This window comes from Diachasmimorpha longicaudata, chromosome 11, assembly GCF_034640455.1.
Source record: "Diachasmimorpha longicaudata isolate KC_UGA_2023 chromosome 11, iyDiaLong2, whole genome shotgun sequence".
NCBI classification, from domain to species: Eukaryota; Metazoa; Arthropoda; class Insecta; order Hymenoptera; family Braconidae; genus Diachasmimorpha; species Diachasmimorpha longicaudata.
The window spans coordinates 7,495,953-7,517,549 of NC_087235.1; the positions used below are offsets into that span (position 1 = coordinate 7,495,953).

General features: G+C 37.6%; 5 protein-coding genes across 15 annotated transcripts in view; 2 read left to right on the plus strand and 3 right to left on the minus strand.

The window, feature by feature from the left end:
- The window catches only part of LOC135167443 (gamma-aminobutyric acid receptor subunit beta), an 89,778-nt gene extending 83,127 nt beyond the window's left edge, over positions 1–6,651 (minus strand). For 2 of the 8 annotated variants that reach the window (XM_064130648.1, XM_064130645.1), the window contains exon 1: positions 6,371–6,648. In XM_064130648.1, coding sequence (XP_063986718.1) covers positions 6,371–6,499 — 129 coding nt within the window. In that variant the 5' untranslated portion in view covers positions 6,500–6,648. Of the gene's footprint in view, positions 1–6,370 lie in introns of all 8 variants that reach the window. The other 6 variants (XM_064130642.1, XM_064130640.1, XM_064130647.1 and 3 more) reach the window with 4 other exon arrangements.
- Positions 6,652–10,924: 4,273 nt separating this feature from the next.
- On the minus strand, positions 10,925–12,137 carry Ubc7 (Ubiquitin conjugating enzyme 7). Its single transcript, XM_064130652.1, has 4 exons — positions 11,953–12,137; positions 11,745–11,826; positions 11,463–11,581; positions 10,925–11,351 (listed from the first exon to the last, which is right to left on the minus strand). The coding sequence occupies exons 1-4, from the start codon at positions 11,993–11,995 to the stop codon at positions 11,092–11,094; spliced, it is 504 nt and encodes a 167-aa protein (XP_063986722.1). The 5' UTR covers positions 11,996–12,137; the 3' UTR covers positions 10,925–11,091.
- Positions 12,138–12,323: 186 nt separating this feature from the next.
- On the minus strand, positions 12,324–13,815 carry LOC135167444 (solute carrier family 66 member 3). Its single transcript, XM_064130651.1, has 5 exons — positions 13,664–13,815; positions 13,367–13,593; positions 13,066–13,288; positions 12,850–12,970; positions 12,324–12,772 (listed from the first exon to the last, which is right to left on the minus strand). The coding sequence occupies exons 2-5, from the start codon at positions 13,516–13,518 to the stop codon at positions 12,618–12,620; spliced, it is 651 nt and encodes a 216-aa protein (XP_063986721.1). The 5' UTR covers positions 13,519–13,593; positions 13,664–13,815; the 3' UTR covers positions 12,324–12,617.
- A 136-nt stretch (positions 13,816–13,951) lies between these two features.
- LOC135167441 (DNA replication licensing factor Mcm6) lies at positions 13,952–18,367 on the plus strand. 3 transcript variants are annotated; one of them, XM_064130638.1, is made up of 9 exons: positions 13,952–14,220; positions 14,301–14,444; positions 14,692–14,956; positions 15,161–15,363; positions 15,433–15,631; positions 15,834–16,224; positions 16,627–17,672; positions 17,777–17,893; positions 18,060–18,367. In XM_064130638.1, exons 1-8 carry the CDS (start codon positions 14,129–14,131, stop codon positions 17,882–17,884), a joined length of 2,448 nt encoding a protein of 815 aa, XP_063986708.1. In that variant the 5' UTR covers positions 13,952–14,128; the 3' UTR covers positions 17,885–17,893; positions 18,060–18,367. The 3 variants fall into 3 exon arrangements, with proteins under 3 accessions (XP_063986708.1, XP_063986709.1, XP_063986707.1); XM_064130639.1 differs by having other exon boundaries at positions 18,175–18,366; XM_064130637.1 differs by lacking the exon at positions 18,060–18,367 and having other exon boundaries at positions 17,777–17,987.
- A 320-nt stretch (positions 18,368–18,687) lies between these two features.
- LOC135167450 (urea transporter 2-like) lies at positions 18,688–21,512 on the plus strand. Of its 2 annotated transcripts, none has more exons than XM_064130659.1 (9): positions 18,688–18,888; positions 19,281–19,427; positions 19,499–19,618; positions 19,750–19,901; positions 19,966–20,125; positions 20,217–20,318; positions 20,381–20,528; positions 20,748–20,932; positions 20,998–21,512. In XM_064130659.1, exons 1-9 carry the CDS (start codon positions 18,850–18,852, stop codon positions 21,178–21,180), a joined length of 1,236 nt encoding a protein of 411 aa, XP_063986729.1. In that variant the 5' UTR covers positions 18,688–18,849; the 3' UTR covers positions 21,181–21,512. The 2 variants fall into 2 exon arrangements, with proteins under 2 accessions (XP_063986729.1, XP_063986730.1); XM_064130660.1 differs by having other exon boundaries at positions 18,690–18,888; positions 19,287–19,427.
- The last annotated feature ends 85 nt before the right edge of the window (positions 21,513–21,597 follow it).

Sequence of the window (21,597 nt, forward strand, 5' to 3'; positions counted from 1 at the left end):
TCTGCAAATTTGTAGGATACGATAATGATCGACGTCGGGAAATCTAGATAGACTCTTTGTTGGATGAAAGATGTTGCTATCAATCCCTTCTGTTAGTGGATACATACTGGGCTAACAGAAACAACTCCTCACCCCCTCTGATATTACAATGAATATAATGATGGGAGATTCATTAGAGGTAAAATGAGAGAAAAACCATTCTTACCGTTTTATACATTATCTCTATATATACGATCAAGCGACTTGGCACGGGTATTTGCACTGGATGCTCCACAACATCCAAGGGTAGATACGATGTCACAACAATTTTGTGGAGCGCAGGAGGAGGCAGGATGGATACAACCTCGAGGAAAATTAATCCTGCAACATTAACTGCTTCACTTGTACTTTAACTTGGGCAATTGTTATTTTTCTTATGGCAAAGGCAAGTCCTGTTGTGAAATATTTCTCTGAAGAAGCAATTGCCTGGAAGAATTTTCCGGGGAACAAAGGTCCGGTAATCCCCTTAGAATGGACATTTTCATGTTCAATTACTCAGGCTATCGAGCTAGGGCATACATTCAACATACGTCATTTTATTCGTTTGGAGGATCGGCAGCTGTGCCCAATGGGGGGGTAGAATAAAAAAAGAACTGAATTCACTTTGACCTCTAGAAAAAAAGACACTGATACCCGGTGGGCACTCAAACCAATTTGCTTCCCATCTGAGTGAAATGTCACATATTAGACAGCCCCACGGCTCTCTCTCCCTCTCTCACTATTTCTTCGCGGTATTTGTGCAATGATGGTTAGACACAAAAAAGGGTTAAACAATAATCTGTCAAAATTATCACGTCAGTGGGTAAATATATAGCAAGAGCGGGCAGTAGTGGATTGGCAGTAGAGAGTTAACAATTCAATGGCATTTCATATGTTGCATTGTCCTCAAATTGGATAGAATGATGGTTGGCATAAAGGATGAGGGTGTTGGAAGGGTAACGTGTAATTTTAGTCAGTGTAGTAATCCCTCTGATTATGGTTTTAGCCAGGAACACTGTAACCATAGACATGTACGTCGTGACTGGATGCACCATCTGATAGGGTCTGTAACTCCAAACAGAGGAGAGGTGAGGCGGGAGGGGATGTGCTTGAAAGTGGTACAAGAGAAATACATATACCTATGCAGATGAATCGACGATGCCTCTTGGTAGCTAACACCCTCTGAATACTCGGCGTGTGAAGCAGGGTGGAAAGGGCGACTGTTGGAGTGTGAGTGAGTTTAGCGTAGCGTTATCTAGATGTAGAGACGAGGTACGTAGATTGTGCCATCCCAAGGGGGCTACTAGTACATGGCCAGTTGTCAACGTGTCATGCCGTATTGCAAGCATTTTCGCCCATAGCATCATTTGTATACAATATCTCTTGACGATATTGGAATCCATTTGCCTAATGTCGCGTTGTAACGCTCAACGATGGGTTGAGTTGATAATGTTGATAGCTGAGTTCGTTAATTGGCGTTAATTACTGGTGAATTGCTCATGGTAAATTGCCATTGTACATTTACGAAATTCCACATCATTAAATGCACGTTATATATGATATATACATATATACATCTCGGTAAAACTGATAAATAAATTTATGAAAGAAGAGTCAACGAGAATGGAAAGGTGAAAGAGATATTGGAAGTATTTGAAATGCATTAGCAGTATGTTTCAGCACGAAAATGCTGAACCCAAGGGACCGCATGGAGGAAGCAGGTGGAACAAGGTACCAGCAAATACAGTAGGAGCATCCGCCAACCGGCTTGTTCAGTTGGCTATCGCTTACAAGCTCGAGAGAGGGAGTAGAATCCCAATGACATTTGCACGAAGCGGATGGGGCTTCTTCATACACACACCAACATTCACCCACATACATACATACATACACTGCTGGTATGTATGATGTTACGAGTGAATACCATTGGAAAGTTTGGCGCTTGCGCCAGAGATTACGGTGAAGGTATACTAAACATTTTGAGTGTACCAGAGTGAGACAACGAGTCTGGGATTCTGGCTGTGTCGCCTGGGATGTTCCATCTATTGATCTTGGTCAAAGTTGCGCGTCGAAACGTGTTAGTAAGAGGCTACAACAGAGTAAACTTATCTCAGTCCATCTCTTCAACTATATCTCTGTTCTATTCTTTCCTCAAATATCCATTTCCACATTCCTTTCCAAGATCCACCAATGAATTGTACCCCAAAAACAAACCTCATCAAATTTTATGGTGATCGGTGAATTTCAATCTTTAAAACGAGGAAAACTTTGCACCCAGAGAATTTACCATTGATCACTTCGATCTGTCATCAGGCACTCTCTCCATTCAAGCTGGATATCTCCGCGCTGTTCGCATGCGCACTCCAAATAACAGTCTATAGTTATCCAGCATATAATCATGTACATATAGTGAAACAAGACAATGTAATAGATCACAGCTATGTCAGGTATATCACATCGGATAATATCGAGTTGACCTAAGCGCTTAATGTTTGTACCTTTGGTCTTGGTACTCACGATAACTCGATACTGATAGGCGATTGAATGTTGAAATGGAAATGCATTTATAGTGAACGCCGCCTGATCGACAATGCACCGATTAGTCCAAGATTACAACCCTGATTGCTCAAGATTCACGACGATCAATCAACCGGGATTGATAAATTATATAATTATATAATTTCTTGATGATCAAAGGATAATTGCATTGTGAATGATTAAGTCGAGCTTCTAATGTATAGGTATTTCACATGCTCATACTCCGTATCAACCTCTTATACTTATCAACTTCAATGGTGAACAATCACTGATCTCCGTAAATCCTCGGAATTATTGGGACGTCTTATGTTTTACTGATGATTGTCCGTCTCACCGGAAACTTTTCATTTCACCAAGCCATATCTTGCTAAACGGTTTTACGCGCAATGTAGAATTCCATCTCGTAAAGGGAATGTTTTACTAAAGAATAGTGAGACAATGGCAACAAATAGGGGGAAGGGGGGATGGAATGGCTGCTGCTACGTTTGATCGACGTAACCCTGGGGTTTTCACAGCTCGTAAAAATCTCTCGGTGAAAATTGACAGGGCTTCCGGATATACACAAGCTACGAAGATTGGCAGCTGAAGGGGGTCGAGGCTGCAGTCGAAGAATAAGGGCAATTCACACTCTTCGAAATGACTTTCAACCTATCTCACATATTTTATTGCCTCAACTGTTTCACAAGATCAAGAAGAGAAATAGGAGAAATGGGGGCGTGGGAAAGGTATAAATACATTACACTTTCCACCCTATCTCCTGTACTCGTCACATTTCCTTTACCCCCAAAGATATTTCACTAGATTTGAAGGATGGTAAAGGGTACAGGCATTGGAAAGTGCGTGATTTTTTTGCGATGAAGTGACAGCACTTTCACCCACCGATAGTTCGGGTAATCGCAGAAGAAAATACATGAAGAGAAAACACTTGGCACGACTCCTAACCCACCTGTTTTCCATTCATTCAATTATTTTTTTCTCATAAAAGAAATGCATTTGTTTTTTTGACAATTTGAATATCGTGGGAAATTCGATCGCGGGTCTACGAGTATCTCGACATTTTTCCATGCAAGACAGAGGTGATACCCGGAGGAAAAACCATCTACATAAACGGAGCGTTTAAAAATTACGAAAAATGGTGACACATCGTTCAACATCCTGCAAGAATAATTGCCAGAGGTTCGGAGGATTTTTACTCGTCAGTAAGAACGTTAAAGCATTATAAGCAGTAATCTGCGTCTATAAATTCCAAGTGCCGTCGATTCTTTTTCTTTGTAAGCCGTGCTCCCTCAAAACGTACTCCTGTAATTCCTCACGATTGATGACGTCAAATCGCGGGGGTTGGTTGAAGTTAACTGAATTTCGGGTGAGGCTGTGTGTCGGCGCATGCGAAGTTCGATTAACGCAATCGCCTAGTCTACACGTGCCTGAGTGTGAGTTCTCTCTTTATCTCTCTCCGCCGCAGGGGGTTGGTACAACGATATATGGATTGTGTGCGGCGGCCGGGCCCACCACGAGAGAAACTTTAAATCCGGTGAACGCGCCACGACAGAGGTGCCGCTGGAGATCTCTAATTCCCTATTCTGTCACTCATCTATTCGCTCCTCCACTATCTGGGTGTCGTCGTCATGACGCGCGCGGCGAACCGCATGCAATCGTCCGTCCTCACCAAGCGCCAATTGCTTCTAGTCCCGACTCCAATCATTTCCTACCTGTAGCTTCCTTCAATTCTGGACGAGGGCGAAATTCTCCCAGGGATTAAAATTAGCTACAAGTAATAAATACATAAATAGAATGATAATGACGAATCATTAAATTTTGTTTTTCCTTCGCCCCTATACATATATGAACTTTGGACGTAAAAGGCTCTTACATTTTTTTTTAAATTCTGTCTGTACCTCGCTCGGAAATTCAAACTACGATTTTTCTTTTAATTAGGCAAATCTATTTACATCAATTCCACCCACGCAGTTAGTTTTCAATGATTCTTGTTTAAATTATTTAAAATTTATAAATCTACATGATAAAGTGATCACTCCGCGACAGTCACGTGACTCGCCCGACCCACGAGATCATTAATCTGTCCTCCTTCCCTAGCAGGTTTATACCCGTTTGTATTGAACTTCAAATGTCTCCGTAGTTTCACATTTATTTTTAAATAAATAATGTGAGTTGTTATATCTTTGTGCCCCGAGCGGAACCCTCATACCAACGTAGTATTTGTAAGTGGCGACCTCTAGGTGCCTTAAGCAGAACCCCAATGCCATCAAGGTATTTGTAAGTGGCGACTCTGGGTATCGCTCGCGAAACACACACAGTACAGAGCGCCACGCATGACATCCTCAAGTACTTGTTCAGTGTTTTGATAAAGCATATAGACTAAAGCAGAGGCTCATGTCCATATTAATACGAACCCCGGCGGTGAGAGCCGCCACCATCGATTGTGGCAGATGGGCGAGATGCCCGATTATCGGAGGAAATTTTGAACGGCTCTCTGCGCCGAAATTCCATTGAAATTGCCGCGGCTCATCGCCCGGCAAATATTATACCATCATCCGCCACTCAATTGCGGACTTATTGTACATCGGATTTTTTAATACCAATACCATTTCCATTATGCCATTCTCAGAAAGCCAACTGGCGCCTATCGCTTCTTATCGTACTCAAGTTCCGTTAGCCTCTGTAAATTAATGACCAACAAGTGTTTCCAAATAGCAAAACCGTCGGGAGCTTTTGTCAGTTGTACCCGTGGCATGATACGTACCGTACGGTTTGGACATTCCAATTTTTAAAATTCAATTTGGGAACAACTAAAAATTTTTCAATGGGATTATTAGAGATCCCGTTGCATGTTTCACCTATCGCAATAATCTGCGGAGGGTCCGAATCCGATTGGTGCGATAGTGTGTGGAGGAAGTAAAACTCAAAGAAATAAAGGAAATAAGACTCATAACAATCATCATCATTATTCACATTTTCTTAATAAAAATAAAAAGGTGTGAGTGAGGTGTGTATCGTGCTCAGCACGATTTTACGGTATTGATTTACCAATTTCGTTAAAGAAACTGGGGAACGCGCAGGCCCTACACCATGAATGACGCGCTTACGTATTGGTAATAAAGCCCGTGAATTCAACCAGCTGTAGACACATTTGAGCATCTTGAGTTGGATTTTGCGAGGATGAAACTCGATCCTCCAATATTCCGACTACTGGTCATTAATTTGTGTCTTGTAATCAGCATTACCACTGGTGAACTTGAATATTATCAGGGTAAGTTTGGGAGTTGTCACTGGGAATGTCATAGGGGTTCAATGCAGTGAGCATGATACCACTTATGAGGGTTAATGACACTGTTGAATAGTGAATTCTTTACTGGATTTTTAAATATTGTTTGTTGTCAATTCGGATATTGCGTCAAGTTCATTTGAGTAACTGTCATTGATGTAATAAAGAGGGAGCAGAAGGGAATCACAATGAGATGCTGCAGCATATTTTTCCTCTATTATTTAGTTCGGGGAACGGTTTGCAAATTTATGGTCTCATGAAAATATTAGATGGTATTAAATTATATGCTAGTGCTGTAAAACTTGTTTTCTATTGAGATTATGATGTGACTGAATTTCAGAATGAGAGTGACCGGGCAACTCACATACTCCCCCGAAACTGACGGTGCATAATATTTATTTTGTACCTTGATTCGATTGTTAAGAGTTTACCTAATCTTAGTTTCCATTAAAAAATTTCAATGTCAAGAGTTACTTGAACCTGTTCAGTGTACAGTCATGCAGTGAGAATAAAAATCAATTATTCACTCACCGGTTTAATCGCACTGTCACGCAGATGTTGACCCAGAACCATCGGAGAGAGACGTAAGGCTGAAGCAGATGGAGCGTTACCTTGTCTCCAAATCGCGTCTTCGTCTTCTACGCCGGGACAGAGCATCATTGTATCGTCATTTACCGACGTACAAAGATGACACCTACCGTGCTTCTGAGCGAGAAATCCTGGAGGCCCTTGTGGATAATCCAAGTATTCTAGAGCTCCTAGAGAACAATAAAGAAAAATACATAAAATCCCATTCTGATTACAACGGCCGGGCATACCCGAGCTCATTAAATCGACCCTACATAAGTGTCAATTTAGAGCCTCTGGAAATACGGGGGTACGAGGACCCTAAGCTTCAAATACCCTATCCCGATAATAGAATCAATGAGAATATTTTTTTCGATAACTCGCCACGATATGACTTGAAATTGGCTTCTCCCATTAATAACGAAAATCATTATTATGGAGACAATGATAGGATCGAGGGTTCAGTAGAAAGGCTAAATGATAAATTATCTCGCTTTAATAATCAGAGACTTTATAATGCTCCAAGTCAGGTGTCTCTGGATAATAAAGTACCGGATTTCACATACCATTTTGGTGCGCCAAAAGATGAAGAGCTAGAGAATACATTTGCAACCAAACCAAATGATCCTCGATATTACGAGAAGGTGGAGCATGTAACGAGAAGAGAAGGACATCCTAGAATTGAGGATCCTATCGAGAATAAATTAATGAAGATTGAAGAAATCCCCACTGACTCGAACCCCGCTATTGTCATTTTTAAATCTACTTCAAGTAGTGATAGACCAATTGGGGAGAGAAATGGGAGGCTTGTTGAGATTATGCCTGAACCGCAGAGACGAGCCGAGAAAGAGCCCATTATTACATTCACTAGAAGCAAGGTGAACAATGATGTGTACTTCATTGGTAAGTTGACAAGCAGACCATTATTGATAAAGAGATTAAGAGCTTTGACATGTTAGGTTTTATGGTATGATATTTTCGAATATTTGGAACAGTTATAAATTTTGTAAAATGCTGGTGCATAGCATCTCATAACAATTTTACCACTCCATTGGATTATGTTTTATTCTACTCATTAATTAACAGAAGAATTTATTTTTAGCTATTGTTGCCGGGTGCAGTGCAGCTGCCATGTTCGCACTCGTTCTCGTTAGTTTGACGTGGTGCAGGTGAGATAATTAATCATTTTCCTATTCAATTTTTAATTTAACTTGAAATAAATTGCCATCCACTAAGAATTGTAAGCGATTTAGAACAAATTTATGTTTAAATAGAGAACATTTTTTTGTTCTTACTTCATTATTAATTTGATTATTCTTTTACCGATTCACAAGCACATTGGACGAGTGGAGGCTTATGGCGATTTTTTTCAATCTTGATTTACTAAATATTTTAATCCGATCAGGCTGCAACGAGGAGTCAAAGCAGCTGCGGATATCGAGTACCCAGCTTATGGAGTGACAGGTCCCAACAAGGATGTTTCACCATCGGGCGATCAACGACTAGCTCACTCAGCTCAAATGTATCATTTTCAGCACCAAAAACAGCAAATAATTGCAATGGAAAAGTACGAATCCCCAACGTAACCAAGAAAATAAAATAATTTTCCCTTTATAAAAAAAATGATAATAATATCAATAATAATAACTATGGATCATGGAATTGTCATCCTCAATCTATAATTCTGCAGATCAGCAGCATCGCGTGACCCTGGATCAGTCTCTGAAGCCGAGAGCGACGAGGAAAACGAAGAAGGTGATTATACAGTGTACGAGTGTCCAGGCTTAGCACCAGTAAGTTTGTCGATATCTTCTAATCTCTTTTCACTTGGATTATTGAGTCACCCTGACTTGGATGATCTCGTTTATCTCAAGGCAGGCGAGGTTGAAGTGAAGAATCCCATGTTCCATGACGATCCAACCCCAGCAACACCATCCCAGAACACCAAAGACGAGGAGCCACATCACTAGCTTCACCACTATCCACAGAATTAAACGAAGTAACCGAAAAAGCAAGGTGGCAAAATTATGAAAATTTATTATTATGACTATTATTATTCACATTGCCCTTGACAAGTCTCCTGATCAACCAGTCAAATATTATGGAAAGTTGTACAGCAAAAATTCATATTTTCTGTATTGATTGTAAAGAATATTTCTTTACAGCATTTTCTTTTATAGAATATCATCTATAGGTTTTTCATTTTCTATGGGTGAGAGGTGGAATTGGAGATGCACTCACTTGTGTACACAAGCTGTGCTTATTTTACAAGGTATACACTTATCAAAAATTTTAGTATATAATCTAATGTCAATCGTCCATAGTATCGTGACGTCTTTATCAATTCCAAATTCTGCATGCATCAAAATATAAACAATATTAATTGTAAAATTGAAAATAATGGGTTTTGAAAGTGAGGTGGTGAAGGAAGATGAATTGCCTTGTTTTTATTTTCTACAGAAAAATACTGAAACATTTTTTCAGGACTTCTTTACAGCTAAGGAGATTCTTTACAGAATATAAACGACAAAGTTACCATATCTCTTGAATTAAAATATCGTTTATGGGTTTTGGTGATTAAAGAGAGTCCATTAGTTATTAACATTTCACCCATTATATTGAAAATTACAAAAATTTTAATTACCTCACTCAGGCTGCAAAAGAAATAAAAATCACAAAATTAAAATAATGCACACAAAAAAGAATCGATTGAAGGAGTTAAACAATTCCTAGTCGTTCACAAAAATCTCTATTTTGACCAAATAAATATATCTAAACAATATACGTAATGGTGAGGACAAGAATAGAGAACGCAGAAAATAAAGACTTGTATCTTGTGCATTGTCCAATGTACATATTATCAATTAATATTTTGTGTGACCATTCAGAAACAGAGCATAGAATATTGTAACTGAGCATTTAATTAATGTATATATAATTTCAAATGTTGAAGAAATTATTAAATTTATTGGAATTCAATGAATTTATAATTTGATATAGAATTGAGAATACTAATTCGGTGAAGTGGCGAAACGTAGAGAAGAATCTTTACAATCTTTGACATTCATTCCAATAACTTTTCTTGAAATAATCAAGGAATAATCATTGGATTTTGTTCATCTCGTTTTACTACTCTTGTAATTCTATTCCCAATATTTGTAAAAAAAAAATATGAGTTTTTATATACTCCACAATATCTTCCTAAAAATCATGAGTAGGGTCCTGTATCTGGTGCAATAACGTTTGTAACGGAACCAATTGCCGGCGATAGGTCTTGATTGATGATATATGTTTTCTGTGAGCATGAATTGCCGGAAAAAGTACTTGAAAAATATTAAATAAAAATGCTTCGAACACTTGCATGTACCCTCCACCATCTAACAGGTGAGATGCTATCATATTCCTTTATATTGTGTACTAAAATAAGAAGAGGAGCTTTAAACAAAAGTGTGTGATGTCGTGCTGGCCAAAGACATATACAAATATATTAATATAGATATATTTTAGTTTATCCGCTATGGATTGTAATGAGAAAATGAATAATAAAACGAAAAAAAATTTAATGAATTATGTCTATAATGTACTGTTAGATTAATGAAAATGTTTTTTAGTGATTGATGGGGAAATTTACCTCTCCTGATATTTAGCTCTGGTATTTCTATACACCAATCTATATTGATATAGAGACATATTGTAAAGGTGAAATGTGACATTGTTCCTTATTACCTTATGTTAATCATGCCAGGAATGGGTGGACTTAAAAGGGACTGTAAGATGACCTCTTCCTGTTCATCTAATCGCCTAATGAAAAACTCTCAAGACATTTTATTTTTCATGAATCCTCTAAATATCAAAGATAATTAATAAGTACCATTACTTTGACACTGAGAAGCAGAAACGAGAGAAATAAGAGGAATTATTCCAACATCCTAACAAAAGATCATTCTTATCGATGTTGTATGTATGTATTATCTGCCCATTATGTTGCCGTTTAGTTGATAATTCTGTTAGCATTACTACTGAATTGTCAATGTAAAGCTTGAAAGGACAATCTACGAGTACAAGAAAATTAACACGATTGTATGACGTCTGTTAAGTGGTTTTAAAAATGCCAAACGAGAACGATGAAAAAATGAAAAAAAATTCGATGACCGATCCCTCAATTGGCTGTAATTATTTCGTTAGATCCAAGACTTAAGTATTTGATCATTCATCGTTTTCGTAAAAGTCAATGAAAGAATATCTAATAAAATTAAGTTGATAACCTTCTGGTAACCATTCATAATCACACCGGAATAATTATATGATTATTATTTTCTTGAATAAATTATGTGTTTTGTAATTGAAATTCCTATCATATCACTCAATTTGAAAATAGTTTACTTGGACAAGGAAAAATAAAGCTTATTTATTGTATAATTTGATAATAGTTATTCGAAAAAAAGGGATCATTTGATAAGCCACTTATTCTGGAAATAATTTTTCAACTTGTTCAATAATTAAAAATGCACAAAAAACTTCATAATTATTTTTTATTTATTAATAACCACATAAATTCAATACAGAAGATGGAATAAAAGACGACAATAATAATAAATTGAGAAGTTGATTCTCTTATGAGTTTGCAAATAAAAGAGTATAATTCGTCGTATTGGAAATATAATATATCTCCATTAGGATACAACTTAGGTTGGAATGCCGAGGGTTTTGCGCACCAAATTCTGAGCTATTTTTTCAAACTCAGCCCTGTCCTCTCGCCACATTTTTGCGGCATCCACGTTGGCACCACTCTCGTCATTAGGTTCAGCTAACATGCTCACCACACTGAGTAAGATTTTCTCTACACTCTGAACTGGACTCCATCTCTCTGCACTACTTTCGTAGCCCATGGGGTCATCACCCGGAGCATGTAAAATGCTGATACATACTCGGCCGTCGGCATAAACTACATTTTGTAACACAAATCTTTCCTTTAATATTTTCCATCATCATTTGTTTCATTAAAATGGTTCAATTGATAATAGTAATAATAATAATAATGAAAATAATTTCTTACTATTTGGATGGAACATTTCGCAGGTGAACTGCATTTTTGGAGGGCTTAAAGGGTAATCCGGAGGAAATATCAATTTTGCTGGAAATACTCCACCCTCGAAACATGTTCCTTCTGGTCCTCTGTAGAGAAAAAAGGATTACTTGAATTTTAAATAAATGATTTCCTATCCCATTTGGCATCCTTTGACAATACCATTCAAGACCTTGCATCATCACTATACATAGAACTACATAATAATAATAATAGCAAAATGCATAAAGTTCAGGATTATTAAGTACGTACGTAATGAGTGCTTCCCACTCGAAAAAATTCTCTTCATTAATTGGTCCTGCAACAATACCTTCTGGCGGATTTAATGTTAATTCTGAAATTTGACATTGGAATATCAATGGTATGCACTTACCGAGTAATTATCGAATATAAACATATGGAGAACAACAATGTTAGGACTGTATCGAGAGTAGCAAGACAATTTTATTTTATATCTTACGTTTATACTCAGCCATAAGGCGTCTCAATGCCGAGCCCGCCATCACAATAATCCTATTTTTTCAATAGTTAAAATAACTTGGTCATGTCATGACAACTTTGACGAGGGAAATAATCACGTAACCTACATTCCACTGTTTATTTGAAGGTTGTTATACAATTAACTTCGCACTAGCCCGAAGAAGACAATTATCCAAAAATTATCTTTAGGTTATCTGCATCTGGCCAATAACCTTTGAAAGCACCAGCGTTCAGATAATAATGAAAGGAACTAATTAGGCGCGTAGCTGGTTCCAGGCTTTGTATATGTATCAATAGAGAGACTGCGTTGACCAGGGTTTCGCTCGATGTATATAATTCTATATCTATATCTTTCTCACAATTATCTATTTATTGGTACGCAGATATATATGAGATCCGATTTTACACCATCATTTCGACGGGTGGATTTTAAATTCTATGCGCGCAGGCGCGGAATCTTGAATCAATAGGATAGGTATATTTTGAGTGAAGCGGGAGAATTAAATTGGTACTATTAAACATAGCCGGAAAAAACAACCGAGTGTATATATGCGTACTAGAAATATGTAAACCTATAAGTATCCATGTATTAGGTATTTTTATTCACACCCACCGAGGCTAATTGACTAAGCTTGCTTCAAATCGTTACTCTTTCTTCATATATTTAGCATTATTTGGATTTGAAAGAATCTTGTAGTAAATAGCTGAGAACATTACACTTGAGCTCAAAAAGCTCGATATTATGGAATTTGCTAACAGTAGAAAGTCAGCAGAATCAACCCAAATGGTAAATGTCCTAGCTGTAAATATAAATGGAAAAAATTGTCAAATATAAAATAATTAAGTAAATCATAAACACCAATTACATTCCACCTACTTATATTTGTAAATGCAGATATAAACCAAGTCAACAGCGACACAGAGTCCGCATTTTTGGCACGAACAATGGTAAGTAGTTGAACAAGTTTACCAGAGGCGGAAATAGGTGTACACATCGGCTAAATAGTGAAAGAAAAAACATACGAGCCATAAAAATATGTTTAGATTTCAAATTAAAAATTTCATTGAGGTGCATAGAATGCAAGGAACTTACCGCTAAAATAGTCAGAACGAATTTAGGAATAACTTGAATTACAATACAGGTACCCAGAACGAAGTAGCAAATGGCGAAAGAGATTGAAGTGTTATTAACTTGATTACGATAATTCAAGACTAAATAAATAAGAACGAATTGCTGAGCGAGAATTACAGGATACTCCAGATAGGTCAGCAGTGCATAACCATTTGTATAATTGTAACTCGTCATCACAGTGTAACTGTACAATGGAAAATAGAACATTATTCAATGTTTTATCGAGATGATTATGAAAATAACGACAAAAAAATTACTTCACCTTGTGAGCTCCAGCAACAAACCGAATAATGAAATTCCTACAGAGGACTTGATAGCCATGAGATACCATATCTGTGGAATTTTTAGAATAAAACAGGCGGAAATAGTGATGATACTGAAAGTATTTGCAATCGCCTGGATATCCATTTTCATTATTCCATGAGTTTTTGCTGTTTTTCCCTTTATATTTCAAAAGTTCTCAGTTCATGTCCAAATTCTACAACCTGCCTGGAATTATTATCAATAAATTATTGACAACTTCACATATAAGGTTAAATTAATTTTTTTTACTACTTACCAGACGTTAGAAAGCGATATGCTCTCTAACATATGACAGAGAGTAATAATAGAACCTTAATACTGCATCAAGTATTATTAACACCTTGGAGGCATCCCTCGGACTTCTGAGGAGGAGGTAATATAAGACACAGGTAGGTAGGTAAGGTTATTCATACCGTTCTTTGAAAATCCACCAAAAATTATCACTCACTTTCAACCTCCTCCGCGCGCGGCGCAAAGGTGAGAGGGGGTAGAACGACGCCATGTGTTCGGCTGTCATTTCCCGCCAAAAATGTATTATTGACACTGAATTTTAGGTTGGAAACTCTATTGGAGGCGTCAGTGCATAAATACGCTCACCTTGCCTCTCCAATTCTGTTAAAGTTTTTTACTCTTCATTTTATTTGTATGTTGTATTATTAATTTAATTATTCTCTCCTAGTTCAATTATCAATTACTGTAATATTGTGGAGAAATATAAATTATGGATTTCGAAGATGCCCACACGAGACAGTCTCGAGTGAAAGACGAGATTGGATCCCAATGTCAGAGGTTGTTTCAAAGTTTCCTAGAAGAGTAAGTACTATTTTTTTTTTCAGTGAAATTTTATTGAAAAGTTTGAGTTTGAGATTGACTTTGAAACTCATTGAGGATAGGTACAAGGAGGACGATGAAGTCAAGTATTTAGAGCCGGCGAAGGAGCTTGTTAGCCCTGAACGGAGTACTCTGGTTGTTTCTTTTGATGATATTGAGCGATACAACCAAGCACTTGCGACAACAATCGTCGAAGAATATTACAGGTAATTAAAAGAGTCAGGATAAAACATTTTAGAGTAAACCCATTGATTTAAGAATAATTTGAAAACTCGCTGGAAAATTAATAAAACAGAGATAATTCAATTTAGCTTTAGGATAAATTTTCAATTTCCAACTGCTCGTTTTTCTTTTTCGATTCAAGTCTCTTTAATATTCAGAGTTATCAAATAAAGTATTTGACTTTTTTATATTTTATACTCTATTGATGATGATAATGATTTTATCCCTCAGAATTTACCCCTACCTCTGCCAAGCAGTCTGCAACTTCGTGAAAGACGCAGGGGAATTGAAAAAAGTCAAAGAGTGCTACGTGAGTCTCGTTGAAGTTCCAACCAGACACAAACTCCGAGAATTAACGACCTCAAAAATAGGAGCACTCATTCGCATATCAGGACAAGTGGTTAGAACTCACCCAGTGCACCCAGAGTTAGTGTCTGGAACATTCATCTGTGTCGACTGCAATGCTGTTATAAAAAACATTGAACAGCAATTCAAAGTAAATATCTCATTTCTAATCCAATATCAATTGTCAAATTATATCTCCGGAAAAAAATCCCCAAAATTTTATTCCGCGTTTTTCTCAAAAACTACCCAACTAGGAAATATTACCTTGAATTATCAAATATTTTTTACAAATCTTATAATATAAATAATAACTCTTTAAGAAAAAAATAAATTATTTATAACTAAAATTTTTCAGTTCACAAATCCCACAATATGCAACAACCCAGTTTGCCTCAACCGTAGAAGATTCGTTTTAGATGTAGACAATTCCATATTCGTTGATTTTCAAAAAGTGAGAATCCAGGAAACTCAATCTGAACTACCTCGAGGATGTATTCCCCGTTCTCTTGAAATTATTTTACGAGCTGAGGCTGTTGAGACGGTGCAGGCAGGAGACAGGTACAATAAACTTAACGACTCACTGGGTGATAAAATTCATTGCTTGTAAAACGAATTATTCAACTGCAGATATGACTTCACGGGCACTTTAATAGTCGTGCCTGACGTGGGAGCCCTTGCATTGCCCGGCACAAAAGCGAATATCAATTCGCGGCATAAGGCTGGGGATCAAAATGAGGGTGTCAAGGGGCTGAAGGCTCTCGGGGTTCGAGAGTTGAATTATCGTCTGTCATTCCTCGCATGCAGTGTAACTGCGACCAGTCTAAGGGTAATTACAGTTTTACAGAAGCTAAAGAAAATATATGTAAATTAATTAATTCTTGGAGAGTACGAAAATAGTGTGGAGAATTCAATACTGAATAACAATAATACTCAATCAAAATGTCAGATCAGACATGTTTTTCTAGCCGACAGAAATTGCCGAAAGAATAATCAAACAATAACATGGTTTATTAACCCTCTTCCTTCAGTTTGGAGGAACCGAAATGGCAATGGAGGAAATCTCCCAAGAGATGATGAAACGCCAAATGACCGAATCCGAATGGAATAAAGTCTACGAGATGTCTCGAGACAAGAATCTCTACGCCAACCTCGTTGACAGTCTTTTTCCCTCAATCCACGGAAACGATGAAGTAAAAAAAGGCATTATTTTAATGCTTTTCGGAGGTGTTCCGAAGACCACCCTAGAGGGCACGAATCTTCGAGGAGACATAAATTGTTGTATAGTGGGTGATCCCAGTACTGCTAAATCCCAATTCCTAAAGCAAGTCGCTGACATCTCTCCCAGAGCAGTCTATACCTCGGGAAAAGCCTCTTCAGCAGCTGGATTGACAGCAGCTGTCGTTCGAGACGAGGAGTCAGGTGACTACGTATCCAATGGATTATACTTTTCACAATTTTTTACCAATTCATAAGAGTCCTTCATTTCATCAATGAGTTATCGCATATAATACCACAAGAGCTCCGAAATTATCGGATATTTCCCGATAGGTTCGTTGCAAACAAATGAACGTGTCAAGTTTTCCAGTTTAAAAATCACGAGCGCGAAGCGCGAGTGATTTTTCTGGAAAACTTGACGAGCTTATTTGTTTGTAGGGAACCTTGAGGGAAATATCCGTATCCGTATTAGGGAAATATTTTCATATTATAAATGAGCATATGGAAGTAATGAACTGCTGAAATATTTTTATTTTCCCAAATCATGTTATAACAAAAGTGAAAAATTAATAATGTTTCTTATCGCTGCATTTATCCCATATCTAGGAGATTTTGTCATCGAAGCTGGTGCACTGATGCTTGCTGATAACGGAATCTGTTGCATTGACGAGTTCGATAAGATGGATCCTAAGGATCAGGTGGCTATTCACGAAGCAATGGAACAGCAGACCATATCAATAGCCAAAGCCGGTGTGCGAGCTACACTCAACGCAAGGACTTCCATTCTAGCAGCTGCTAATCCCATTGGCAGCAGATACGACCGGACCAAAACACTACAGCAAAATGTTATGTTGACAGCTCCCATCATGTCTCGTTTTGATCTATTCTTTATTCTGGTTGATGAGTGCAATGAGGTAGTAGACAATGCCATCGCCAAAAAAATTGTCGATCTCCACAGCAACACTATGCTAATAATGGGGGCTATTTACGATCAGCCCGAGATTCTGAGATACATAAACTTTGCGAAGCATTTTAAGCCCTCCATAAATCCTGATGCTGCAGAGCTCCTGACGGAGAGCTACACTGTCTTAAGACAGAGAGAGGGGGTGGGGAGTGGAAAGTCCACGTGGAGGGTCACTGTGAGACAACTGGAGAGCCTGATCAGACTCTCTGAGGCACTTGCTAAACTGGAGTGTGCGGATAAAGTCACTGTGAAGCATGTTAAGGAGGCGAGGAGACTATTGAGCAAGAGTATTGTCAGGGTAGAGCAGCCTGATATTGACTTAGAAGACCAGCCTGGAAAAGCCGACGATATCGATATGAGAGATGCACCTCCATTGATGGAGGCTTTGAACGCCCTGGGAGATCAAACCAAAGAACAGGGTGATATGGAGGAGGAGCTCGAGGAGGAAGAAATTCCTAAGAAAAAACTTACAATGTCGTTTGAGCAGTACAAGAGTCTCACCAATATGCTGGTGCTTTATATGAGGAATAAAGAAAATAATACCGAGGATGAGGATGAGGCAGGGATCAGAAAATCAGAGTTAGTTGCTTGGTATTTGGATCAAATTCAGGATCAAATTGACTCGGAGGAGGAGTTGCTGGAGAGAAAAGCTTTAGTGGAGAAAATTATTGATCGCTTGACTTATACGGTGAGTTTACCTCGGCTGCCGCGTTTTAATTGCCTCACTTCACGTTAAAATTTCATCTCCTAATTGGCGTCAGGTGTCCTGAATAATTTTTATTTATATTTCAGGACAATATTTTCATCACCCTCGCCAATCGTGAATTGGGAGAAGCAAAAGGGGAACATGAAGAGGATCCCCTCCTCGTGGTTCATCCAAACTACGTCCTCGACATCTAATTATTCATTGTACGTTATTCAATTTCATTCTCTTATATTCCCTATTTTTATACATATCATTTTTTTCTGTAATAAAATGATTGAAAAATGTATTTTAAAAAAATCACATAATTATCCTAATTGCTTAACTAAAGCACTCATTAGTACTGAATAATTGACATTGTCAATGGGTCAGGGAAATATCAATGGCCTGCTTTCTGTACTGGAAATGAACAACTGCAATAGCTAAATTTTGATCTGGGGACATAATGACCTACTGATTCGTCTACTGAAAATATATTTTATCCAAGGAATACTGACTGACAGGCCCGGCAGTAGTTTGCACCGGCTACACCTCATGAAAATACTGTAAATTAATTTACCATCGCACACACATCACATGGATCTCTGAATGGAAATATTGAATCCTGTTAATTTTTGCATTCTTCAGTAAAAATAATAAAAATATGGGAAAAAATTGAATTTATTCCCCACCACCAACAATTGATTGTTCTATCATCACCCTGTTCCACCAATTAGCGATTCACGACTAAATAATTGTGTATTTGAATCCCCCACGGCGCTAATTTGCCCGTATATCTCCACATCTGGCCGACATTATTATTCAACATGTCGTTTACAAAGTGTCGATAACAATTGTGTAGTGGAATTGACAATACGATGTCGTGTTTTGATCCATTGAAAATAGTTTTTAGCCATCATATGGGAAAATGGTCATTTTCAGGGTTTCAACGAATGAGACCCCCACCCTAAGGGGCATACAGCCCCTGAACCCCTCTCCGGGGCCTTGATGGTAAACAATAGTGTGTGGCAACCGGCCCGTAACGTTGGTTTGTGGTTCTAGTGAGTTAGCAGCAACTTCACATTCATTCTAAACTTCCATTCACCAGCCTTATGACACAAATAACTATCTTATCAGTTTGTCAACGCATCACAATTTTTATTAATCGTGAATTGAATAAAAAATGTCAACAAGGAGCGTGAGTTCAAATGGATCGAAAAAAGTAATAATAATTTGGCTTTAACTTATAATTTATTATGGAGAATACGATTACAAAGCGTGCGCGAAGTGAGTTTGAAAGGCTGTTGTTAACAAGGACGTATTTTTATTATTTTGTTTTATGACTGGACCGTTCATTGAAAATTAATTTTCGCAATATTTTAATATCTTGGGTAAAAATAGCTTTTATTGCTAGCAGGTTTGATATTTTAACGAAATTAAATCATCTAATATTGATTTTCGTCTATTAAAAACGGCAATTTTTCCAATTTCAAAGATAAAATAGCTCCAGCAATAAACATTATGCTATTACATAAGGTTTATCAAGTTTTATCGCTGATTTTAAATAGTGATTTTTAACCTTGTCATTAATATGTATTTTATTTTTATGAATTGATTGAGAACGATAAACAATGGGCGATATTTATGGGAGATTTATCTCGGCTGCGGGAGGTAATATCAAATAAAAAACAAAGTGAGAGGCATTCGATTTTGTGGAAATGTCTGGGTGGAATTGATGCGGCCGTCAGAGGTGTAGGACAGGTACCCACTCGTTTTATTGCCGTTAATTATTTTTCTTTGCAGTGATGCAAGGTTTGATGTGTCTCATTTAGGTAGTGTTCGCAAACAATCCTGTCAGCGGCTTGCTCATCATAATTACCCTCGGATTTACTTCTCCTAATGTATTGCTGTTTGGATCGACTACGGGATTCCTTGGATTAGTCATTTCATATGTAAGTGAAATTACTAATACTATTGTTTGGATAATTTTTACTATCAAATGTGAACGTTACAATCTCGCTGACATTTATGTTTTCAAAATGTTGCCTTAGAGTTTGCAATTATTCACGTGTTATATTTACAGCTAATCCAGGACCCGGGGTCATCTATAGAAAATGGCTTGACGGTTTATAATCCACTGCTGATTGGTATAGTAACGAGTTCCATATTTCCGACGGAGTGCAGTAGTTGGGATCGATTGACTATGCTTATGATGTTTTCCGGGACGATTTTTAGGTGACGATGATGATTGCGAAATAGTTGTCGTATTCATTTCGATAATTTTATGAGTACATTTCAGTGTGATACTCGCGAGAGCTAATGGGAAGGGACGTTTTCCTGTTATCACATTCCCATTTAATGTCATTGAAACCATGATTCTGATCATTCTCACAATTCATCACAGAAGGGAACCTACACCGGAGGGAATGATTGATGCTGTATCTCATTTCAATTGTCAAGTAATTATTGAGTTAGAGAGACTACAAAAATAAAAACCATGTGACCCAAGTACTTGGATATTTAGCAGTGAATGCAAAACTTTCATTTCAGTCAAATGAAACATTGATAACCGAATCAATGATCAATACTGACATTGAATCAATCTGTAAGACCATCCACATCAATTCGACATATGTCATCGATTGGGGAATGGTGAGAAGATCTATTCTACCCAATCAGAACGAGATCCATTAATATTGACTACTCTGTTAAAGGTGTTTCGCGGTATCGTGACCTCATCTTCTCAAGTATTTGCTGTTGATAATGTGATTGCGGGTACTATCATTTACCTTGCCATACTGATTTATTCACCCACTACTGCCCTGTTTTCATTAATTGGTGCGATAATTGGGTCGCTTTCAGGTAAGAAAAAAATGAAGGAAATTCGTTTGAACGCATTGTTAGACTCGGAAATCTTAAATAATATCATGAAGGTGATTTTGATCCTCTCAGCCGATTACAGATGGATCTAATCGATGAATTATTGGTAGGAAATTGAATCGGTTGAGAGAACATGTCCGGACATGTTTGCAATAGATACTTGGATATCCTTAATATCACATTTAATTCCTCTAATTACAGCTCTCGGACTTGGCGTGCCACATGAATCCGTTTACTCCGGCCTGTGGGGCTACAACAGTCTCTTATTAAGTTGCTCCTTCGGCGGAATATTTCTCGTACTAAATACCCAAACAACTCTACTGGCCTTTATCGCTGCGATATTCACCGTTCTCTTGCAATACACCCTTAATTTTTTTTTCTTAAAGGTATTAGAAACTAATAAGAAAGCAATGACTGCTCAACGCAATTCTTTCTCTTTTTCATGTTTCAGATGTCACTCTCCGTTTTAACAATTCCCTTTGTAGCAACATGCTACCTCTTTATTAGTGTGAGAGATGTTATGGATCCTGTGTTCCCGGAACCCATGATCGTGACATTTCCAGAGAAGCATAGAGCACAATTTCAGCGAATTCGCAGATCCTACGATGAAAACGAAAGTCCGCAAAGTGTTTAATTATCAATTATTTGCATTATTAGCGTAAACAACTCCAGCGCAAGAAAGACAAAATAAGAGCTGAGTGGAAAGAATGTGTTGATTGATTTTTGTTGCTGTTTTCAGAGAGCGGATAAATACTGAATTTTCGATTAATCTTAATTGACGCCACGAAAGCAGTCGTGATTTTTTACTACGCATACCTTAGAACTTGAATTATTTTACTGCCTCGATAGGACTGCCTAAGTGTTTCTTGGCCTGTGAAAGATATGTAATATGTGCCACATATGAACAATACAAATCCCTCATATGTTAATGGCCAAATTGAAAATATATCTATTATAAATACTGAATGTGTTGCGGCTAATTCCTCTAGCCCAAATCTCTGTATTTTTCGTTCCATTATCATCGGAAAATAATTGAAAATGGAACAATCAA

Bases quoted from the DNA above. Each gene is read 5' to 3' on its own strand.
- Ubc7 (XM_064130652.1), bottom strand. From the start codon at position 11,995: ATGGCGGGCTCGGCATTGAGACGCCTTATGGCTGAGTATAAAC. The intron at 11,827-11,952 runs GTAAGATATAAA...GTCAAATTTCAG, and splicing joins CCTTATGGCTGAGTATAAAC to AATTAACATTAAATCCGCCA. The intron at 11,352-11,462 runs GTAAGAAATTAT...TACAAAATGTAG, and splicing joins CGAAATGTTCCATCCAAATA to TTTATGCCGACGGCCGAGTA.
- LOC135167444 (XM_064130651.1), bottom strand. From the start codon at position 13,518: ATGAAAATGGATATCCAGGCGATTGCAAATACTTTCAGTATCATCACT. The intron at 13,289-13,366 runs GTGAAGTAATTT...TCCATTGTACAG, and splicing joins TTGTTGCTGGAGCTCACAAG to TTACACTGTGATGACGAGTT. The intron at 12,773-12,849 runs GTAGGTGGAATG...TTATATTTACAG, and splicing joins ATCTGCATTTACAAATATAA to CTAGGACATTTACCATTTGG.
- LOC135167441 (XM_064130638.1), top strand. From the start codon at position 14,129: ATGGATTTCGAAGATGCCCACACGAGACAGTCTCGAGTGAAAGACGAG. The intron at 14,445-14,691 runs GTAATTAAAAGA...TTTATCCCTCAG, and splicing joins ATCGTCGAAGAATATTACAG to AATTTACCCCTACCTCTGCC. The intron at 15,632-15,833 runs GTAATTACAGTT...CTCTTCCTTCAG, and splicing joins TAACTGCGACCAGTCTAAGG to TTTGGAGGAACCGAAATGGC.
- LOC135167450 (XM_064130659.1), top strand. From the start codon at position 18,850: ATGTCAACAAGGAGCGTGAGTTCAAATGGATCGAAAAAA. The intron at 19,619-19,749 runs GTAAGTGAAATT...TTATATTTACAG, and splicing joins TTGGATTAGTCATTTCATAT to CTAATCCAGGACCCGGGGTC. The intron at 20,126-20,216 runs GTAATTATTGAG...CTTTCATTTCAG, and splicing joins TATCTCATTTCAATTGTCAA to TCAAATGAAACATTGATAAC.